Below are 15,844 nucleotides of genomic sequence, written 5' to 3'. Positions count from 1 at the left end.
TTAGATAAAAAAAAATAGAAAAAGAAAAAAAGAGGAAGAGCCAGCCCAAGGCGCAGGAGAAAGAAGACAACATGAATCTGGACAAGATTTAGAGTATAGAAACTCCACTGCATGGGGCACTTTGAGGTGGGGCAGAACAAACAAAATTAGCTTAAGCTTTGCTTTCTAGGAGTTTCCTCTTTATAAATAACCATCACTCCTTTTTTACTATTTTCTCTCTTAGACAGTAATAAAAGAGAAAAACAAACAAAAAAGGAAACCTCAAGCCTTTATATATATATATATATTGAAGCCATAATTAACATTGAAATTTTTACTCACTTTAGCCGGTTTTGCTTATTGTTTTGTTCCCTTTTTTACCCTTTTTATTTTTGCATACTTAATTATTTTTACTCTTAGCATACACATTAGCTTAGCTTCGAAGGACCGAACAGAGGGGTGGACAACACTAGAGCGGGCAGATACCAGAGATATGGCGTTCCTACACCACCTTTTTGGGGGAAGGGGGGTTAGGTTCCAGATGGAGCGGCCTGTCATATATAGCTAGGATGCATATACACTTAGAGATTTTATAGAGGCCATGCCATCAGGGGGATTGTTGTCGGTTCTATCTTTTCCCCTTTCTTTTAGCCTCTTAACTTGATTATATGCACATGCTGCAGCTTACATAACCACGTTTATGTATGACTGCTGACAGGCATACATAAACAGACTCAAATTGATTAGACAACCCTTGGAGGATACAGATTGTAGAAAAGAATAAAAAGCTAAACATGCACTACAGTCTTGGCCTCACTTGGTTCCATCCAGATGGTGAGCTATGTGTGGCCCCAGCGCTGGACGGTGAATGTAACTCTGTATCTGTTCCATTTGTATGACAATGTATGGCTTGTAACATTTGATCATTTTTCGGCATTAAAGCCTGCTGTATATATAACCAACTCTCATTATTTCTCAAGGTAATTTACACTGAGGGGTTCTGGTCGGGTCCTGAAACTGGTAAACGGACCTGATGGAGCACAGAGACAAAAATGTATGAACTCCAACAATGGAGGGTTCTTTAGTTTTGACATAATAATGAACCCTCCATGACACAAAGAGAACTGAATTAATGAACTGAGAGTACATTTCTTTAATTAAACAAATGTTACAAAATGTCTTCATAACAATATGAAAAGTAACTGCTCTCCCTGCTGGCTCAATAAGATTTTACAATAGACTACTTGACATGACATTACATTACACAGGCTTCTGTGAAAAAATACAGTGAATGTTTTACAAACAGGACAGTAAAATATAATACAAGATCAGTGTACAACTTAGTCTAAAGAGAAAATGAAATGACCCCTACATGGCCAATGACCAGCTAGAAAACCTGCGTGATAATCTGACGGCCATCTTGTTCCCCATTGCAATGGGATCAAAGAGTTAGGTGGAGCCAGACACGAACAAGCCAGCAAAACTTTTAGAAATGTACAACAAACACCATCTTTTTCTGTATAAACTAACAGTAGCACCTTGATGTTCAAATGCCCCACAAACTGGACTCAGCAGTCCAATGCACAGAGTAAGAGAGTAGGACAGGCAGGCAATAAAAACACATGAAAATCAGCAGAGACTTATTTAAATGCAGCTTTATACTGCAGAAGTCAAATAATTGAACAAACTCAACAGAATTACTGTTTATGAAGCAGATGCTAGTTTCTCAGCACACCATAATGAGCAATAAAGAGTGATACAGTTCACCCAAGGAGGGAATGTAGTTAATAAAACAGGATATTAGGGATCAAATGGCTGTGCTACCTTTAAAGAGTTTAACCTGTTACTCCACAGCATCCAACTGAACAGTTTTTCTGCATTGTACATGCCTAAAAAAATGATTGTTGCAATTCTTACATGAAACCTAAAAACTTGAATCAAAATCCAAGAAAAATATCCCAGAGATTTTAAAATATCTTTTTTCATTGCTGGTTATATTTTTTATCATTATTATTTTAATAAAGTCTTACTTCATTTATCCAGAAGAGTCTCTATATGTTTCTTAATTCTGAAATATGTTGATACACTTTAAAATGCAATATATGCCATGAAAATATTTCTATCACAAAACTGAAGATGTGAGAGTGTTAAGATTAAGATTAAGACAACAAATATTACAAATGGAAGTTTCCAAACCATTTGGAACAAATAAAAAATGTTTTAAGCTCCTGGTCTGCAGTCAGTGTAAAGCCAGTCTTCTCCATAACTGTTTTAAAGCAGCTGTCTTTGTTCTGTTTTCAAAGGATAATATGCAATAGATCAGAGGTTTTCAATCCTCCTCCTGCATGGTGCTTCCCTGCGTACATGAATAAATGCCTGATTAACAAACTGGACAGAAGCTGAAAGGGAAATGCAACCATGTGTGTTGGAGTAAATACTCATGTAAAATATGGAGGACAGTGGGTCATGAGGACCAGGACTGAAAATCAAAGAACTGGAAGAAAATCTTTGAAAGGAAGTTTTTAGTTTTTTTTTTTTTTTTTTTTTACAATAAAGATTTTCACAATCCTGTAGAACTTTCAATAGACAGGCAGTCTGGTGTAATGAAGGCCAAGTCATTAATGGGTAACGGCTCCTCCTCTGGAGGCAGAGACAGACAAGTCCACTAAGCTCTGCCCATCAAGCAGAGGCTAGTAAACAGAGAATGAGCGTCATCCGTTTAATTGATAAATGTCATATTAGTTTTGAAATCTTTTAAAAATCTTTTAAAATATATGAAATAAAAAAAACTTATATTGTTTTATGTTTAGAAAAAAAAACTAGTGGCCAGATATTTGGGATCTGTGTTTTTAAATCCACCTCTATAGAGAGGAGGTTTCTAGTTCACATTTTGAGTGGCTAATGTGGCAGAGTGTGGGATTCTGGTCTGTTTTCTGTGAAAAGCAGCAACTCCAGAAGCTTCAGAAGTTTCTGGTAAATATCCAATTATTTCTCCAAAGGTCTGAACCTCACTGATTGTCACACACTAGACATGGAAACAGAAAGTTTGCTTAGAATGACAGGATTTCAGTCCGATTATTTCAAGGTTTAACAATTTTTGCAGTTACACATACTGTTCACAAGTTATTGGACAGAAATTACTTTTTAAATTCAGCTCTCCTCTGTTTTCTACCATTTTCAACAGAATTAAAACTAAAGGGCTGAAAGTGAAGTACAGGTTTAGAATAATATTTGGGGTATGTGTGCATTTCCCTCTCTGAAACATTTTAATAGCCACTAAAAGCAAAAGCTGAAATAAATTAGGAACAAGTTGATCTTGGATGGAAAATGCTCAGTTGGGGCCAGTTTAATGAAGCTTTTTTTTTTTCAGACTATAACCACTGATTTTACATTCCAGCACTAACCCAGTTTTCAAACATCTTACTTTATTCAGTGCCATTTGTTATGTATCCTTGAAGTAATGCTAGAGCCTGTGGCCCATTAACATTACTGTAAGAAGTCCTCTGCAATGCAAAAATGTCATCAGAACAAAACATTTTCGGACCTCACAGTCCAGCAAAGAGAACACAGTGTGGAAACAGGCAGCAGTCCGTGCAGATCCTGAAGAAGCCAGCTGCTGCTACATTGCCTGAAACTAGCTGCAAAGTTAAGGTGCTTTAAAGTACTTCAGTCCAACGGTGCTGCTGGTGTGTAAGACGGGCTGACCAGGTGTGAGGGTCTACTCCATGATGGCTCTGTAAATCACAGGCTCAATGTAGTCGCCCCTGTACCGGGAGTTGATCACTCTTTGTCTCTTAGATTCTTGGATGATCTCATTGTCTTCAAAAATTCCATCAAACCTCATATCTGATGCCTTAGACTGCCGAGAGAATAATAAGGGTTACATGGACTATTTAATAACAGCATTGTGTAATTATATGCCACAACATTGGTTTGTTAAATAAAGGTGAATTTGAACCCACCAGTCTGGATTTGACTCTCTTGGGAAGTTCTTCATCCAGAGTGTAGACATCATCTCTCTTGGCTGTTAGCTGTGAGCCATCTTCAAATTCCACCTGCGGTTTGGAACAACAGCACATATTAATATCTATTTTTTCACAATTGTGACATTTTGATTCATTTTATTTATGATAAATTATCACAAACTGCAAATAATTAATTAGTTAATCAACCAAAATCTCATATATGGCTAATAATAATCAAAGATGATTTTTTTCTTTACCACAAAACACTCCAAATTAATAATTTCAGCATCCACTGAACCTTAACTATATTGCTATAATAAGTTCATGTCTATGTGACATTTGGCAATTATTCATCTGAAAGAAAAAGTTCTTCTTTGGGGTTCCTCAAGGCTCAGTTTTCAAACTAATTTTGTTCAGTATCAGTATAATGTCTCAATCTCATATTACTTTGGATTCCTGTTTGGAAAAGGATAGATTTTAAAATCTTATTGGTCTTTAAGCCACTGAATGGAATCAAATCTTAATAATTTCAGAGCAATATGTTAAATTTAAACCATGTAGATTTCTCAGGTGATCAGTTTTGTTTACTCAGTGTTCTAAAAAATAAGTCTAAATCTAAAAACAAAAGTAGTAATTACTTTCTGTGTCCCTTATATATTGAATGATGATTCAATATATTCAATATATATGCAGTTCTTACTAGTAAGAACTGCATAATTTATTATCCATTTAGGGAGATGTCCCTAAATAGATAATAAATTATGCAGTTCTTACTAGTAAGAGCATAAAGTCAAAAATTATTTTGACACAAACTGCACAAAGAAAGAGAAAAATACTTACCAAGTACATTTGAATAATATGAGCTGCCACAAACTTGGCCCCGTAGACCAGCCCATCTGTCCAGCGCACCTGAACCGCTTCACCCTGCGGTGGAGGGCCAAGCTGAGCACAGTCTTGATTCTGCGCAAAGAAACACACACACAAACTGATCAGTCACCTTTGACACTTTCAAGTGACCTATACAGCATACCTCTAGCTTTTATAAAGAAGCTACATTTAGGCTAATCCAAAAAACTGTTCTGTCTAGTTTCTAGTTTCTAAAGCTCAAGACAATCTTGATGACTAAAATGAACAATGCCCTTTGCATTTCTGCTTACTATACTAGATGTTTTTAATGCAAATAAGACAAATAAGACATACCACAATGTCCTCCGGGAAGAGGTTATCACTGAAGGAGCCGTCATCAAAGTTGACTTCATAAAAGGTCTCTTTTGAGAGCTGAACTACATCACACTGATAGTAACGGCCATTCTTGTGCTTACAGATGACTTTCTGACCCACAGTAAGCTCATGCATTGCTGCCTTATTGCGCTGCAGTAGAAAAAGCCACAAATAGAATTATTAATGCATAATCATACTGAGTAGGATCCATTCTAAACTATAGATAGATAAAAACTAAACTCATGTTGAAGAGAGAAAAGATCATGTGCAGCAGTTTACCTCAATCTGAGCAGGACCTTTGTGCCGACAGCAGGTCACATGGACCACAAAGGGCCAATCATCTGGCTGCATCAGTACTCCAGCAGCCTGGGCGCAGGTAGGGTGGTATGCAGTGGGACAGCGGCCATGAGAGCACTGCACACAGCAGCCAGATGCCTTTTTCACGCGTTTCTTGCAGTAGTAACATTTCTGTGAAATGGAAACACAGCAGCCTGGGCTCAGCAAGCCGTTAAAAATAGCTAAAGAATAGGAAATATTCTGTCTTTACCCGTTGTCAAATGTTTGTCTTTACTGAGACACAGAGCTGTAAACATGTCTGAATGACACATCCTCTCTACTAAAGCTCACTGTTTTTTCACACCTGTTAGCTTGGGGGGGTTAGTGTACCGTTAGAAAGGTGAGGGTTGGGGGGAGTCGAAGGAGAGATGGTAGGGGGGGGAGCGGGACAGCCGGACAGATGGGGGCGGCTGGACGAACAGCGTATTGCAAGAAGGAGGGGGAGGTCTGACTGTACGCTAACCCCCTCTGCCCTCCAGATATGCTATTTTATCTATATAATTATAAGTAATTTCCACTATCAGTAATGTGTCTACCAGAGGATTCCTCTGGTCATTATCTTTCATTAGAGCCTCACTGATGACTGTATGTTGAAGCACTGAGGAGTTACAGCCATTTAAAGTTTGTATATCAGATGTTGTCCAAGTGTGCCATTTGGAGACTCCAAATGGAGACTCCAAATGGCACACATGGACAACACCTGTACATCCTCATAAATAAACATGTCCAAAATGACATTTCTTTTTTGTGCTATTTTTATCAGTCTTGAAATCCACGAGCAGAATACTTTATTCTACAGATTTATTGTATTTTCCAGTCCATACATTCAACACTCAACGTACATTTTACAAGAAATAAAAATGAAAAATCTGGGTGAAGCTAACTTTTTCTAAATTTTTTGTGTTACAAACATAATAGCTACAAACTACTGACAGTTAAAGTATTTTTGACTGCAAAAATAGAAAATTTAGCTCGTCATCTTCATAAAGAGACCAAGCTTTTGCATGCACTCCAAATTGTTCAAGAAGAGCAGCTGATTTAATTTGGGTATACCTTTTCAGTTGTTTTTGGTGATTTTGGGGGTGAGAGTTAAGGGGTTAATACAAAGTTGTTCCCTTTACTTACTACTTGCAGCTTCTGATGACACCATGTAAACTCACCAGTTTAAATCTCTGTAGAGGGATTCCACTCAGATCCACAGGACTTCTTTCAGCAATGTTGACAAAGCGCGCCTCCATTACTGCCACAGCACACAGCACATGTACCCACCTAAAAAACACACACTTTGTGATGTTATTTATTCCAACTGGTGCATTTACCAACATACATAAAAGGGCAGTATTATGTATACAGAACTTTGTGGGGTTATGAGTGGTGAGTATGGGGTATTTGGGTGATTTAATGACTATCCAAATCCCATGCCCAAAGTAAGAGCTGTGTCTGCATTCTCACCACAAAGTCAATCCTTTTTACCTTCTCTAGGTGGTTCAGGTATCTGATCCAGATGGCTCTTGGCTGCCCTTTTAGAGCTTTCAGTAACCCTGGGGAAGACTCCAGACTATGTTTTACATACAGCTTGGGTACGCCTCACCATACACAGGTCATATGTGAAACATGAGTGTGAAACATTGGTGTAAAAGTCCTGCCAGGGCTTTGAAGACAATTCTGTGGAGGTAGAATATCTTCACATCCAACCCATGAAAATCCCAACTTGAAATAATTTGGTCATATTTGTTGCTTTGCCTGGTCCAGACTTTGTATTCCAACTCACTGTAACTTTAGGTGCTAAAAATCTACTCATTTTGCCTCTGGCACAGATTAGGTGAAGTTAGCTAAATGTTGGCATTTACATGTTCTGGTTTATTTCCTCCACCCTCTCATGTTGTGCCTCCCCTGAAGAATTCTGGTGCCCCCAAGGGGAGACACGCCCCACACTTTGAAAAGCACTGTGTTCTAGATAACCCTGGAACTTACTTGTCATTGGTGGTTTTATGTAGGGCTCCACCTCTTAGCAAACACAGGCAGCAACTCTGCAAAAAGAACAAGTCTCATAAAAGGGTCCAGTCAAAAAATGTCACTTTTGGTTGGAACCAGTAAGCTTATTCTTTCTCTGCTGGCATTATTTTTAAGAACACGTTCTAGATCTGAAAACTTTGAGGTATTATTTACTCAGAGAAATGTTCAGATGGCACAGACAAGGTCTACTAATGTGTTATCTTGACAATCTTGATGTGAGATAAAACAATCTAAATTTCTTTGTGCATTTAAAAGAAATTTGAAAACCATTATGATGAGGCAATATGGCGTTTTTTGTGTTGTGTATTTTTTTGTTGGAATATGTCTCCAGTAGTATTCTCTGCTGACTAATTTTCTTTTTATGCGAATAAGGGTGAGATGTTAGAGGTTTATATTTTTCTCATCCTTTTCATTTATGACTTCTTTTAGGGGTTACATGAACTATTCATATTTATTATTGAGTGAATAAAATAAAGAACAAAATGAAATAAAATTATATTGCTCAAAAACTACGACTTTTTATTCAGACTGTACATATACAGCGCTTCATTTTACAGATTTCTTCCGTTTGTGTTTTGTCACTTAGATAATTAAGACAAAACAAAATTAGATACAAGATAAAAATGTTTAAAAAATCTACGATGATTTCCTTAATAAAGGGAAAAAGTTATCCAAATCTGACTGTTAAAAAGCAATTGCTTTCAGGCCCCTTCGTGTTAGACAGATTCTATTTACTGTAATGAAAAAAAAATCATCATTAAAAACAGATTTTTGTATTAATACAGTGCATCTTTGTCTGATGTTAAAATTTGTTTGGTGACCTAAAATGCCTAAGTGTAACAAAAGGCAAAAACTTAAAGATATTGTAAGGAAATCAATACTTTCTCATAGCACAAAAAAACAAAAGAATCCAAGAGGCATTCCCATGCTGAATTTATTTTTGTGTTATAACACCTCTCACAAGGTTACTCTCAGGAAGAACCAACTGTAACTAATTTTAATACCAACCTCATTCATAGCATTGGCTGTACATCGTGCACATTTCCACTCGCTGCTCACACTGGCTGGGTTCACACCGTAGCAGCCTAAAGGATGCACACACAAACACACAGGAAAGTAGGGATTATACAGCATCTATAGCTGAATCATTTAAGAGTTTAGAGCATGTAGAGCTATAAAACAAAGTTATTTTGTGTAGATGTGCAGCGTGCTGGTTTACTGACTGGTGTGAACCCAAACACTGCACTGTGAGCAGCAGACGAGAAGGCTGGTTCCATCTTCCTCTAAATAATGTGCAACAGGTTGTTCTTCACTTTCTGCGTCTTCTTCTGTGGTGATGGTGAAGCACATTTCTGGGATAAGAGGCTTGGTCTGCATCCTCCCACCAGCACCAGCGACATGACTGTCCACGCAGCTGGCACACTCTGCCTGTAAGCAGACACAGAAAGGAAGGAAAGACAGCCGTTTTTCTTTCCAACTTCTGACTACTTCAATTGGAGAAAAGTTTCCCCAATTTCAAAACTTTGGCTGAAGTGGCGCTTGTAATTCTAGCCTACAGTGCAGTAGCAGAGTGCGGATTCATCCTCCAGATAAACATCAAAACCATGACACATTTGATTCTCTATTCAGCTTGTTGAATATTAAACCAAATGAAAATGAAATACAATTGAATGACATTAATATAATTTAAAAAATCGATAAAAATAGACTGATTTTTTTGACCGCATCTGTCAAAATGAAGAACAATGAAAAAGTCTAGCACGATATCTGCCTGCTAAGCTGCCAGGTAAGCTACAGGAACTGTTCTGAAAATAGAAAAGCATTTATGATACACATTTGTGTATGTTACTGGTATGCATTACTTTAAAAGTAAAAAAACAAACAAAAAAACTCATTACAACGTAGACCCCTGCAAACAAGCGTGGCTGGCCTATATATGCAGGTTGCACTTGTGCAGTAGGTGCAGATTATATTCAGGTACAGTCAATAGTCTGGAAATTACAATATTTCATATCCCCAGACTGAAAACATTTCAAAAGAAATGTCTTAATGCAGTTATTGCCATGCTGAGAGCAATCAGAAAAATAAAGTCTGTCATTCTTATTTTGGTATGGAGAGAAAAAGAAATGCTTCAAAAGAATTGGAACAACTGTTCAGGTCTCTCTGATTGAGAGGAATACCTGTTGATATGTTTGGAAGAGCATACAGATGGAGCAGTATGGAGGCTTAGAGCCCATGCGTTGGTTGTACTCCCTTTCTTTCTTCAGATTAGGAGGGCTACTCTGCCACAAATGGGTCAGAGGTTTGGCCCAGCTGTCCCCTTCGACAGTACCTGCCTCCACTGGGGGAAGCTCCTCCAAAGCATCTATGGCAGAAAAACAAATGCATTCATTAGGTTTCAATATACATGTTGTTATGGATAGTGAGCTATTTAAAATAAATTGTCTAAATTATTTAAATTTGTAGACTATTTATTGTAAACTATTTAAAGTGAAATTTCTAAATTAAGAATGCTGCAGATTGTTTATGGATGTTTGTTTTGATTAGCTTTGTTGGTGGTTTGTATTTTTGTTTGCATTATATTTGCACTTTGTAATGTTTGGGGTTTCTTTGTATGTACCTCACGGGCTGCCGTAGCTAATGGGGGCAGGCCCTATAATAGCTGGCAAAATCATTGTACCAATGAATGACTTGAACAACTGTCAAAAGATGTGTTTGGCACAAATCAATGCTTAGTGTTCCCCAGTGAAAGAAGCAAGGTATGTTTTATTTTGTTGTTTGTGTTTAAAGTTTATGTTTTGTATTCTGATGACTGTATACGTTTTAGTTTTCATGGTGACTGATGACCCGCATCAAAGAAAATAAACAAAACCTTCAAAATCACCCGTCAGACTGCTTGAATTAGACCCCAAGACTAATTCAAGTCTTGGGGATCAGCTACACATGTGAACAAGAAAGATTAAAGGAAAACTTAATGTCAGGACAGACCTTTTTCACTGCTGTTATCTTTAATGTGGGGGGGGCGTGGCAGCTGGTCTGGATTACTTTCCAGCTCTGCATTAGGAGGCAACACTTCTGCCACTTGCTGGAGGTACAGAGAACACCAGCAGAATTAGAATGAAAAGTCACATGTTCTGCTAAAAGGTAAAAGGTAAACAGTATGAGCATGTACGTTCCAGAAGATCACAGAAAAGAAATGATTAAAACTGTCCATAATGATAATCATCAGATTTAGAGGGTATGAATTTTGCACATCTTAAAAAAACATGTTAACTTGTGTTTGGTCACATCTCAATACACGCAATACCAACTGAGTATTTTAACAACAAATATTGTTGCTATATATTGTTGATGTAGAAGTATATTAAGATAATACATTTATCAGAAACTACGGCACTACGACAGGTTAAAATACTTGAATTATCTGGATTGAGGTAGAATCAGATGCCAACATTACTCACTTCTCTGCTCACATGTTTGGTGTCTTCTTTTTTATCACTGCGTACAGCCTGTTCTTCCTCCTGCACCAGGATTTCTTCTCCATAGTCTCCTTTGGCATAGCTATGAACATGCAGGACGTCAGCAGGGCTGAGTGTTCTCTGAAACAGCTTGTGCACAGGGATGTTACTGGTTTCCACCCGAGGCTCCACACTGGCCTCTGCATTTCCTTCTACTGGCAGAAGAGGACTCATGTCTGCAGCCCGTCCACTGTTCTTGTCCTTTCTTGCAGAATTTTGTCTGCTTGAAGTTTTCTTGTTGGCTTTAAAACTCCATTTAGGTGGTGGTATTATGTGTTTCTCCAACTGACGTTCTGACTTGGGTTGTGCTGTTTTGAAAAGGAAACACTTTATTACAACTCTGTACACTGATTTAGTTAACTGATTTCCAAATTATAAGTTAATGATAAAGGTGCAGTTCAGAATACACATACATTACATATTTTGATTCATTGTCTCTAGAAATAACTTCACATCAAGGATAAAAATTTTAAAAATGCTCATCCTTCACTGGGATTTTATGTGGCAGCTCAGCACATAGTAAATAGTAAATGACTTGCACTTGTATATCATTTTATCATGTCCAGAGGAACACAAAGTGCTTTACACTACATTCAGTCATTCACACACACACACACTAATGGTGGTAGATGATGCACCAGCTAGAGTTGGTCTGACACTGAAGCCTGTGGTTATGGGGAAAACGGGAAGAAAGTTCAGGGAAGTAAATCCTGAACTACTTTTGAGGCGTCTTGGACAAGAATGCTAAACTTGAATGAATTAAACTTCAGAGAATGTATTACTATAAAGCAGTAGTATAGCAGGATAGCATGCAGATATTTTTATATCACCCAGTGCTGTCAATATTTCTAATTATACATATTAGAATGAATGTAGGATCCAAACAATGTGGAAAATTTTTCTTTTGATTTTATCTAAGAATAAGACAACCAGGTGAAAAGAGGCTAGACTTAAAGGCAAAAAAGTAGCAGAAAGCTTACCTGAGGCAGCTGGGACTTTGTTGGGAGAACTCTTCATTGATAGCTTGGGTCTCTCAGGCTCTACCGCCTCCTTGACTCTTACGTCACAACTGTCTTCTTCAGAGGTCTGGACAGGTTCAAGAGGATGTTTTTTCCCACTTTGAGGATCTGAGCTGAATCATTTAAAAATGTTAAGGACATGTTAAGGACAGTTTTTAATTTCACAAAAGATTTAAGATAACGCCAGCTGAGAAAACAAAATCAAGAATTACAGACAGATTCAAAAGAAATGCTCAGAGATTTTTACAAAGTGTCTAGGGGTTGACAAACTTATTTATTCATTTATTTAGCTCTGGTGGCCTTTATTCAAGTGACTCAGGCATCTGGTCAGGATGCATCCTGATCAGATGCCTCCTGGTCAGGATGCCGGGCACATCCTACCTGGAGGAGGCCCCGGGGAAGACCCAGGACACGCTGGAGGGACTATAGCCGTTTTCGCCCTGCAAGGAACGGAACGGCACGCTTCGGTCCGGTTCCACCCAAACTGCAGCCCTGTTGTGTTTGCATATAACTGAGGGCGGCATCGAAGCTGTACCTGACGTCATTATGTTTGAAACTAAACAATGGTTTCGACGTAGCGGCCGAAGCCTTTTCCTCAGAGATGCGGCGGAAAACTTTCTCTTTCCTCGTTGACCGATCTAGTTCGTTCTGTACTCGTTCATCAGCGAGTAAGCGGAGGAAAAACATTACCTCATCATGGGACCAGGTAACAGCAGAATATTGAGGGGAATTCATCGCAAATTAAAAAAAATAATAATAAAAATATTAAAAAGAGCACTCTTTACAAAATACAGTAAGAACAGTTTAGTGAAAGCCAGTTAGACCCGATCAACAAAACAACCAACGGCTGACTCGAAACCAATCAGCTGCTGAATTCTAAGCAGCCCTGCTTGGCCGGCCCGATTGGAACCACAGCTCTTGTGGTACCAAGGAGCCGGGTGGAACCGGGTCGGAAGTTCTAATGGAAACACGGTCGGCCCTACTTTGAACCCGTTCCGTTCCTTGCAGTGCGAAAACGACATTAGTCTCTCAGTTGGCCTGGGAACACCTTGGGGTTCCCCCGGAGGAGCTGGAACAAGTGGCTGGGGAGAGGGAAGTCTGGGCCTCCCTACTTCTGCTACCCCACGACCCAACCCCGGATAAGAGTAAGAGAAAGAGAGAGGGGATGTCAAAAGGAAAAATCCATGCAAAAAAATCTATTTTGTGTAATACAGCATGGCTCCACCAGTGTCCATGTCATATGTATGAAGGCACCAACAATATAGAGAAAAAATGTTTTAAAAATTAAAGACAGACAGAGGGATGGCCTGATGGCCTTTATTCAACAGTGAATTGACAGATGTGAGAGAGGGGGAAGACACACAAAAAAGGTCACCGAGCCGGTGGAGAGCACCCCCAGTCCCTGCTGCTGCGCCCCGTCTATTTTAGATATCAAGTAATGAATGGCAAACGATTCCCTTCAGCTAAGTCAGGCAACAAAACTGAAGTTTTAGTTTTGGGGACAAACAATGAGAGACAGAAAGTCAAAGCACAACTTCAAACATTGGTAACAAATCCTTTAGATCAGGTCAGAAACTAATCATATCTACATTAAACTTTAAGTTTCCCAACTAACAAGTTCATAAACTTGTAAAAGAGATTATGCTACTACTACTACAGGTTCTTCTGAACTGAACTGGAACATTGCTGGTGAGGACCAGACAGCAAGAACACATCACACCAATTTTAAAGTTTCTGCACTGGCTACCTACACATTTTGTTTTCTTATTTTAAGGAGCTTTAACAGATATTCAAAATTCTTAATGATCTCTATTTATCAGATGGGCTTCAGTTTAGAGTCCCTATAGGCCCCTCAGGTCTTCTGTTGATGCCTACAGTGAGAAATATAATGTGAGGCTTTGTGCTATTGCCACAATAAATATGTAATCCAGCATTCTTGTTGTGCATAGCATTATTACATTTGGACTTATAAGCTAGAGGTTTGGCTAGTAGGTCAGCAGTTACACAAAAGATGTGTTTTTGCTATCCACAAGAATACCTGAGAGCAATTTATCTATTTATTTTTTAACATTTTGCATCCCTTAAAACACCATTGTCATGTGGATGCAGGGCACAAACAATGAAAAACTTTCCCATTTTAGAAAAATATGTCCCCATGTGGACAGGTACTTAGAACCTGTTTAAACCTGACATTAACATCTATTTTGAATTATTTGAACAAAGGTTCATCCTTTTGACATACAAGTGGAGGCCAGTGTTCAAAAGAAGCTCATTGTTTTCTGATATGACCAGATGTGTCAATTTTTTAACTTTTGAAAAAGATTAACTTTTTCATATTTCATAACAACTACGAAAGACTTGTTAACATTCCCATCTGTAATAAAATAGTCACAGAATAGTGAAGAGAGAGAGAATAGAATAAATCAAGACCTTTTGTCCTGTGCAGGAGACGTTGGCTCCTCAGATGACGCTTCACTGGAAATCTTCTTACATCGATTGGTCTTTTCTTTTTTGAGAAACTCAGCAGCCTCTGGAGTTGGTTTCAAGTGGTCAATGGGAGTGTCATCTTTCCCTGCTTTCCACAGTTTGTAACGGTCAGGCTGAAACTTGTGCACAAATGCATCCATAGATATCTTCACCATATCTTGACGGCAAGAACACTGCAGAAATCAACATGAAACATTTTGTAGGTTCAACAGCTAAAACTAGCCAGTTGAGGTCTCTGCCATTATTAGATGTAGTGTGTGTTCTCACGAATGTGAGACTGTGAAGACAAGACGGGTTCTTGTTAGGGTTAGTGCTTTAGTAAGAGGTTTAGAGTAGTCTGTATTGCTGAAATTGGTCATTTTGATCTTGAAATTAAATCTTTTCCAAGTTTCCACACTCATATATAATTTAGTGGTGCAGGGGTGTTTGCCTTGCCACCTTGGTGGCCAAGGGTGTGGGTTTGGGGTATGGGCGCAAATTCCACTCACAAATTTGTTGTGAGTTGAATTTTGTGATCTTGTAGCATGAAATGGCTGATAATTTTATCTTTGTGCAATCATAGATAAGAACCTTTGTGTGTGAAAAATATTGAAAAATTACACAAGTTAAACATTTTTAAGGTCTTTTTACAAACACAAAGCAAAAATCTACATATAAAACTCTCCATTTCCGTCGCTTGTGTGTGAGTTTTAACCTCCAAGTACAAATTTTGATCAGGGTTTTGTCTCTTTCAGTTGACTGGTCAATGACAAATGTAACAAAACATTCAGATTACAGATGGGCTTAGCTGTAGTGGGATCTGATAGGCCAAGTCAGACATCCGACTCCATCCTCAAACCGCTTTGATTGGATAATCCTTTTTTTTTTTGGCTCCAAATGTCCGATTTTACTCCCATAGTGGTTTTACGCCTGCTTTGAAGTTAGTTTTAAGTTAGTTATGTGACATTTGCATGACTACTTAGCATAGGCTTCTTAGACACACTGTACGTTTGGTGGACTGAATTGTTCATAGCCCCAACACACTATTAAGCAGCAAATAAAAAAAAAACACACACAATGAGCTTTATCAGATCTAAGGTGCTTGTTAAAAGATGGCTTGTGTGAACAAAGGTACATTCACCTCTAACTGAGGTTTTCTAGTATGTTAAAAGCAGAATGCCCAACGTTATTGTATTAGTTAAAGGCTCAGATGTATAAATGTCTAATTTAAATCCTATTGTATATAAGATTAGGCCTGTTACGATAACAAATTTTGCTGAGCAATTGTCTAAAAAATTATTGTGATAAACGATAATATTGTTTC

At 38.2% G+C, this 15,844-nt stretch overlaps 1 protein-coding gene across 5 annotated transcripts in view; it reads right to left on the bottom strand.

The window, feature by feature from the left end:
• Positions 1 to 1,112: 1,112 nt before the first annotated feature.
• The window catches only part of LOC106941336 (lysine-specific demethylase 4A-like), a 31,585-nt gene continuing 16,853 nt past the window's right edge, over positions 1,113 to 15,844 (bottom strand). For 2 of the 5 annotated variants that reach the window (XM_015024311.1, XM_015024315.1), the window contains 14 exons: positions 14,485 to 14,714; positions 12,016 to 12,167; positions 10,979 to 11,343; positions 10,506 to 10,602; positions 9,698 to 9,882; positions 8,741 to 8,945; positions 8,526 to 8,602; positions 7,476 to 7,531; positions 6,662 to 6,770; positions 5,445 to 5,633; positions 5,145 to 5,315; positions 4,785 to 4,904; positions 3,942 to 4,034; positions 1,113 to 3,838 (listed from right to left, as the gene is read on the bottom strand). In XM_015024311.1, coding sequence (XP_014879797.1) covers positions 3,698 to 3,838; positions 3,942 to 4,034; positions 4,785 to 4,904; positions 5,145 to 5,315; positions 5,445 to 5,633; positions 6,662 to 6,770; positions 7,476 to 7,531; positions 8,526 to 8,602; positions 8,741 to 8,945; positions 9,698 to 9,882; positions 10,506 to 10,602; positions 10,979 to 11,343; positions 12,016 to 12,167; positions 14,485 to 14,714 — 2,190 coding nt within the window. In that variant the 3' untranslated portion in view covers positions 1,113 to 3,697. Of the gene's footprint in view, positions 3,839 to 3,941; positions 4,035 to 4,784; positions 4,905 to 5,144; positions 5,316 to 5,444; positions 5,634 to 6,661; positions 6,771 to 7,475; positions 7,532 to 8,525; positions 8,603 to 8,740; positions 8,946 to 9,697; positions 9,883 to 10,505; positions 10,603 to 10,978; positions 11,344 to 12,015; positions 12,168 to 13,335; positions 13,926 to 14,484; positions 14,715 to 15,844 lie in introns of those variants that run through there. The other 3 variants (XM_015024312.1, XM_015024314.1, XM_015024316.1) reach the window with 3 other exon arrangements.

This window comes from Poecilia latipinna, unplaced genomic scaffold (genome assembly GCF_001443285.1).
Source record: "Poecilia latipinna isolate Pla-1442-1.1 unplaced genomic scaffold, P_latipinna-1.0 Scaffold3613, whole genome shotgun sequence".
Taxonomy (NCBI): Eukaryota; Metazoa; Chordata; class Actinopteri; order Cyprinodontiformes; family Poeciliidae; genus Poecilia; species Poecilia latipinna.
The sequence above is the reverse complement of the archived record's forward strand: the minus strand, read 5'-3'. Positions and strand labels throughout refer to the sequence as shown.